This window comes from Salvelinus fontinalis, chromosome 32 (assembly GCF_029448725.1).
Source record: "Salvelinus fontinalis isolate EN_2023a chromosome 32, ASM2944872v1, whole genome shotgun sequence".
NCBI lineage: Eukaryota > Metazoa > Chordata > Actinopteri > Salmoniformes > Salmonidae > Salvelinus > Salvelinus fontinalis.
Window position 1 is genome coordinate 40,457,542 of NC_074696.1, and position 6,789 is coordinate 40,464,330.

Genomic DNA, 6,789 nt, shown 5'->3' on the forward strand with positions numbered 1-6,789 from the left:
GCTAACGAGAACATACAGGTCGTAGGGGTGGGTAGTATATCGGGCTTTGGTGACAAAACGGATGGCACTGTGATAGACTACATCCAGTTTGCTGAGTAGAGTGTTGGAGGGTATTTTGTAAATGACATCGCTGAAGTCAAGGATCGGTAGGATAGTCAGTTTGACAAGGGTATGTTTGGCAGCATGAGTGAAGGAGGCTTTGTTGCAAAATAGGAAGCTGATTCTAGATTTCATTTTGGATTGGAGATGCTTAATGTGAGTCTGGAAGGAGAGTTGTCCGTTCCAAATTAAATGTCAACTCCCCGTACCTACTTCTCTTCTCCAGCGTCCTTCCTTACAGGTAGTGAGTGTTGTAACTGAGGACAGACAATTTTTACGGGCTACGCGCTTCAGCACTCGCCTGTCCCGTTCTCTGAGCTTGTGTGGCCTACCACTTCGCGGCTGAGCCGTTGTTGCTCCTAGACATTTCCACTTACAGTTGACCGGGGCAGATCTAGCAGGGCAGAAATTTGACGCACTGACTTGTTGGAAAGGTGGCATCCTATGACGGTGCCACTTGGAAATCACTGAGCTCTTCAGTAAGGCCATTCTACTGCCAATATTTGTCTATGGAGATTGCTTGGCTGTGTACTCAATTTTATACACCTGTCGGCAACGGGTGTGGCTGAAATAGCCGAATCCACTCAGTTGTATGGGTGTCCACATACTTTTGTATATATATTGTGTAGGTCAACCTCAATGACTGGGTTCTAGATATGGGTGTCATCCAAGATTATAACAAAAAATAAATGATAATTAATGTGTACATTACTCATTATGACAACCTGAACCTCTTGCCATCCAAGTGAGACAATACAACCACAAATACACCACAGGGTACATGCAATATCTACAGAAGTACAATGTAAATACTAGGTGTTACACAGGATTTAGATAGTTAAAATGAAGTGTATATTGAGGGGTACTTACTTGAAATGAATGTGTACTTTTATAGTACATCACCCATCCTGACAACCTGGCCATTATTTTAAGGCTTCTGGAAGCACCATCCAAGTGAGAAAATAAACACACTAGTGCACAGAGTACATGTAATATCTGCATACGTACATTGTTATTACTAGGTATTACACAGGATTTAGCTAGTTAAAATGACATATCTTGAGGTGTACATTCTTGTCATTATTGTGTACCTACAAAGTACAATACCCATTCTGACAATCTAATCTTAAACTTCTGAAAGCGCCATCCAAGTGAGAAAATAAACACACTAATACACTGTCGTGGAAATTCTTACACAGGGACACTGAAAGTCAATCTTAAAATAATCATTGTTTATTATCAGCGCGCTGGAGAGGTGCCAACCAACTCAATGCACCATAAGTACAAGTCTGTCAGGTGCTCTAACGGAGCAGTCCCGTTTAGTTCCCTTATATACTGGTTACAGACATGTTACATAGGCATGCATAGTTCATAGGGCTGGTTCCATGTGTCTGGCACCGTCTCCTGTCTTAATTTATAGAACATATTCTGGGCGTTCTGCCAAATAGATATGGGGGGGGGTCATGATGGCTTGCTAGCTAGCTAGTTGTTGTGTTATCCAGCTAGCAATAAATGTGCTAGCTAACACTAATATGTTAGCTAGTGTTTAACTATACTGAACAAAATTATAAACGCAACAGGTAAAGCGTTGGTCCTATGTTTCATGAGGGTAATAAAATATCCCAGAAAATGTCCATGCACCAAAAAAGTTTAATAATCTCACATTTTGTGCATACATTTGTTTACATCCCTGTTTCTGAGCATTTGTCCTTTGCCAATTTAATCAAGAAGTTGACTAAACAGGAGGATCATTACACAGATGCACCTTGTGTTGGGGGACAATAAAAGGCTACTTTAAAATGTGCAGTTTTGTCATACAACACATTTCCATAAATGTATTGAGGGAGTGTGCAATTGGCATGCTGACTGCAGGGATGTCCACCAGAGCTGTTCCCAAAAAAATGAAGTGTTCATTTCTCTACATTAAGCAGCCTCCAACATCGTTTTAGAGAATTTGACAGTACGTCCACCCAGCCTCACCACGTGTAACCCCGCCAGCCCAGCCCCTCCACATCCGGCTTCTTCACCTGCAGGATCATCTGACACTAGCCACCCAGACAACTGAGGAAACAACCAAAGGAAGTTGTCTAAGGGAAACTCATCTGCGTGCTCATTTCCCTCACCAGGGTCTTGAACTGACTGCAGTTTGGCGTTGTAACCGACTTCAGTGGGCAATTGCTCACCTACGATGGCCACTGGCACACTGGATAAAACTTTCTCTCTCCTGTGTTTACATTTTTAACCTACGTCATTGTTTCTTTCGCAGCAATCTTTCATGTCTTGATTCTGCACACTGTCCTTCTTTTTGACCCCGTTATTTCACACTGTAACATAATGTCAGTATCAACACGTGGGCACGTTGTAGGTTGTCGGTATTTTGAGTGTGTTGTGCAGATGGGCAGATCTTGACATGATGCTTCCAAAAGGGAGACTGTTCCTAAACAGTGAAACTCTTGCAAGGTTAAATTATGGAATAAGAGTTAGTCTTTGACCATTTTAAGTGCATTTATAAACCATTATACAACCCATCTTAATAGGTTTACAATTTGATAAGCACTATCTAGCATTACTATCTCACAATTTTATTAATGTGTCTAAAATTGTTATATTGATGCTTAAAGTAATTTTAAAGAACTAAGAATTTAAAGTCGTTTTTCATGTGAACCCGTTTTTGCCATTGGGCCTGGGCATCAGACTCCAGAGCCCTTTATTGCAGAGTTGTGTCAAGAGGTGTTCGGTTTTCAATTGGCTAACACTTACCACCTGTGAAGGCTGAAATATGGGTATTATGATGCTTTCGGGAAACTTTAACATTTGTAACATGCACGGCAACAAGCATTCCGTTGTTACATCCCAGTAATTACAGACTGCGATTACCACCAGTTACATGTTGTTATTACAGTGTAACTGAATTATTACAATTAATTGTAATACCTGCTACAGTGTAATTACAAGATTCCTTAAAATGAACTGTTGCCGATAATTGTTAGGACTTCTCCAGAACGGTTCCTTTTTAAGGGATTCGAGCAAGGATTTCATATTTAAACTAGTAAGAGATACAGTACTGTCAAATAAATTGTACTAAGGTACATTTTGTATTCTGCTATACGGAGCCTTTGCGTGGCTGAGGACGAAAGTCGAGCGGAAAAAAAGTCTCCTTTGAAATGAACATCCGCTACCGATCACGTGGAGAGCAGTGTTGAGAAAGGCTCCTCCCACACCAGTAGTGCAACTCATTGGCTGTGTCTCGGTGAAGAACTCGTATAAAAGGATATCAACATTTATGAGAAGGTAAGCGACGACCGTGAACATGTTGTACGAGTCGAGTTCAGTTATGTTCGTCAGATTAATGTTTATGCTTGGCGGGAAGCCGAGGTAAGCTGATACATTATGTCAAATTGGTATTGGTTTAGAGAAAGACTGCGCACGGCAACCTATTTTCAATACACACTACTGAAGTAACTAATGCAGTCGATATAATTGGTGCTCTGTTTACAGGACTACTAATTGGGCCTACTAAAAACTTGCATAACACAATCGTAATAATACGTACACTCACTCATTTCTAAATGTCTACAGCAAGATTATGAAATTCATTCTCAGGTGATCGGTGTTATAGGGGGATGTTCCTTTACAAAATCCATGCTGTTGTATTTCCTATAAAGTTGCCTGTGAAATAATGGTTTATCCTGAATGATCGCTGTTCTTTGGATCATGTTTAGGCCACCGTGTCAAATGAGGCAATTTTGCTCATGAATAGGCCTACACTGGTCTTTGACACACCTCAATAAACATTTTCGCTGATCAGCATATGATTGACCAATACTAGGTCAGTCTGGAGTCTGGTCTACTCCATGCCCCTTTAGTAGTGTTATCTACTTTAGGGCCAAAATTGCAACAGACTGACCCAAACAATTGACAAATTAGCCTAAACATTGGTAGGTGTACAAAGAGCCCTTTTCATATGAAAAGCCCAAAGTCTTAATACCTTATGTGTAGTTTTTGCCTCAAAGTGCACACCTCATGTCTTTCACATGTAATGATCATGAGTCACAATGACATGGCAAAATTCTATACAATTAGCCTGGCACAGTCCATATTGACTGTTTTTACTCGCGTGTCTGTGAACGTGCATAGAACACTACCCGTGAACTCCCTCTGGATCATTTCAGTTGTGTGAAAGAGGTCATTTTCACCTATCCTTTCGCTTTGTCCCCCTCACTGACCAACTATAGTTGGTGTCAGACAAACAAAATGTTGTCAGCCCAGGCGGATAGAGTGATGGCCCTGGGAGAGTGGGAGGAACGATGGCGGGAAGACCAAACAGGCTGGCACCGGCCCCACGTAAACAAGTAAGGATCTCTTTTATGTACCTTTTAAAATGACGTGGATTAAAGAGTGAATTCGTGCTTGTATTAAATAGATGTCTGTTTAACATGTCTCTGCCAGCATGTTATTCTTAGGCCCATAAGGTTAACTTCATATGACGAATTTGATTATATTTATAGGATGCTGGAGAGTAATCTTGAGAAAGTTGTCGACGGGCGGAAGGGAGTTAAGTTCTTCTTCCCTCTATGTGGGAAAGCTCTGGACATGAAATGGTAAGTGACATGCATCACAAACAAACGTGTGTTCTCAATTAACATGAACCAGTGAAAGTCACAGTTCATTCATTAACATCCATAAAATGACCTTTGACCTTACTGTCTTTTACCATGTGTTCGATTCCAGGCTGGCTGATATGGGCCATTCTGTTGTAGGGGTGGAGATTGCAGAGAAGGCCATCAAGCAGTTCTTTGAGGAGAGTAACCTGACTTACAGTGAAGAGACAGTGTCTGCATTACCTGGGGCTAAGGTTTACAAGGTACTGTGTGTCAGAGAGCTGCTCGGTTGGCTGCTGTGATGCTACATGGAGTATGTGGAAGACAAGATGTTACAAGGTGTCGGAGGATTGTCTTTCACCGGCGGTGGCAGTGTGGGGTTCTTCCTGTGGATGTGGTCTTCCTGGGCCATACGTCTATGCATAAAAACAAACAATTGCTGTGGTGGCATATAGGGGAAGCAACACATTCTTACCCTAGAAGTTCAAAGTCTCGGACTTGATTCATACCAGCTACAGATCCAGCATAGATGTTTGTGAAAGGAGCTTATAGAATTATTTTAAGACTACGCTGCCAGTGTGCACAGTCATGTTCCATTAGAGAAAGAGCTAACGTTGCAGTGCGTTTAACTTGTGTGGTTCATGTGCTTTTCTTCCACAGAGCTCAGAGAGAAATATCTCCTTGTACCAATGTGATCTATACAATTTCTCCAGGTAAGAGTCTAAACTATATCAATACATTTTCTCTCTTGACTGGGTCAGAAGGAGGAGGCCATTTACAGCGTGACATCCTCTCATTTTGTATAACAGTGCCATTGAGGGTCAGTTTGGAGGGATTTGGGACCGAGGCTCCTTGGTGGCCATCAACCCACGGGACAGACAGAAGTAGGACCACATATGAACGTCACTTTCCTCTGAAAGTCAACATGAGAACAGAGCATGACATGATGGCAGAGTCTTTGGCTGATGGCAAACCTCTGTCGCTTCTGTATGTGACAGGTATGCTGCTCTGATCACATCGTTAATGGACAAGGACTGCCGATACCTCTTGGATACTCTGCTCTACAACCCAGAAGTATACAAAGGTAACAACTTTTCCCGTAGCTAGCATTGTAGCTAACGATGATATGCTATTTGTATTAGACCGCAGAGTACTTGCGTGTCACTTTAAGCACGTCAGAGTTAAAATGACTACCCCTTTGTCTTTAGGCCCTCCTTTTTTTGTGCCCGACGAGCAAGTGCAAAGTCTATTTGGTAAGTTATTTTATGGCGGAGATTGTCTCTGTGATTGTAATTTGTCAGTATTTGATTTTTCAGATCAAATTACATAGAAATATATATGTGATATGTACATCTTTGGGGAGGATTTAGAGATTAGTTTCCATGTGTGATTGTGTTTTTAATTCCAGGGAAGAGCTGTGATATAGAGTTGATGCAGTCACTGGATGCCCTCACAGACCGAGAGAAAGCTCGGGGCATGGACTTTTTCACAGAAAAAGTGCATCTCATCACTCTAAAGACCAACTGAGGAACATTTCATCAACCAGTGATGACTCTTATTTAGGTTTCAAATACTGACATATTGAAGAAAATACTCTGTGGCTTGTCTACAGCTTTTTAGTGGCATGATGTGACTTGAATTGGGTGAATCATTTTTACTTATGATGGAATGAAGAAATGTCAATAAATACTTTTTTTATATAAACAAACCCATGTTCTTTACTCATTAGTAAACACAGTATTGTAAAAGTCATACATTTCCAGACTTGTAACATAACTGATCCAGGATTTCATTTTTGTTTCTGGGAAAAATACATGTAAAAACGGTTCCTAAATCTCTACCTGAATGTAATAGTAGTAGCTGTAATAAAGAATGAGTAGACATTTTGTATTGCCGCTGTATGGGATCAGTAGTTAATGAATGAATGATACAATTTAAATAACTGCTGAGACAGCTGGTTCAGCCGATTTCCCTCTGGCAAAATCATGTTTGACTACAGGTGTAGAGGCACATTATATACAGTGCATTCGGAAAGTATTCAGACCCCTTTACTTTTTTTACATTCTGTTACGTTACAGCCTTATTCCAA

General features: G+C 41.0%; 1 protein-coding gene across 2 annotated transcripts; it reads left to right on the plus strand.

Annotated features, from left to right (window-relative positions):
- The first annotated feature begins 3,282 nt into the window (after positions 1-3,282).
- LOC129831341 (probable thiopurine S-methyltransferase) lies at positions 3,283-6,396 on the plus strand. Of its 2 annotated transcripts, none has more exons than XM_055894670.1 (9): positions 3,283-3,390; positions 4,335-4,451; positions 4,608-4,700; positions 4,831-4,963; positions 5,361-5,413; positions 5,510-5,584; positions 5,699-5,784; positions 5,909-5,953; positions 6,109-6,396. In XM_055894670.1, the coding sequence occupies exons 1-9, from the start codon at positions 3,383-3,385 to the stop codon at positions 6,225-6,227; spliced, it is 729 nt and encodes a 242-aa protein (XP_055750645.1). In that variant the 5' UTR covers positions 3,283-3,382; the 3' UTR covers positions 6,228-6,396. The 2 variants fall into 2 exon arrangements, with proteins under 2 accessions (XP_055750645.1, XP_055750644.1); XM_055894669.1 differs by lacking the exon at positions 3,283-3,390 and adding an exon at positions 3,396-3,474.
- Positions 6,397-6,789: the final 393 nt, after the last annotated feature.

Coding starts and splice junctions, on each gene's coding strand:
- LOC129831341 (XM_055894669.1), top strand. CDS start 3,410: ATGTTGTACGAGTCGAGTTCAGTTATGTTCGTCAGATTAATGTTTATG. Junction 3,475..4,334: donor ATGCTTGGCGGGAAGCCGAG/GTAAGCTGATAC, acceptor GACCAACTATAG/TTGGTGTCAGACAAACAAAA. Junction 4,701..4,830: donor AAAGCTCTGGACATGAAATG/GTAAGTGACATG, acceptor GTTCGATTCCAG/GCTGGCTGATATGGGCCATT.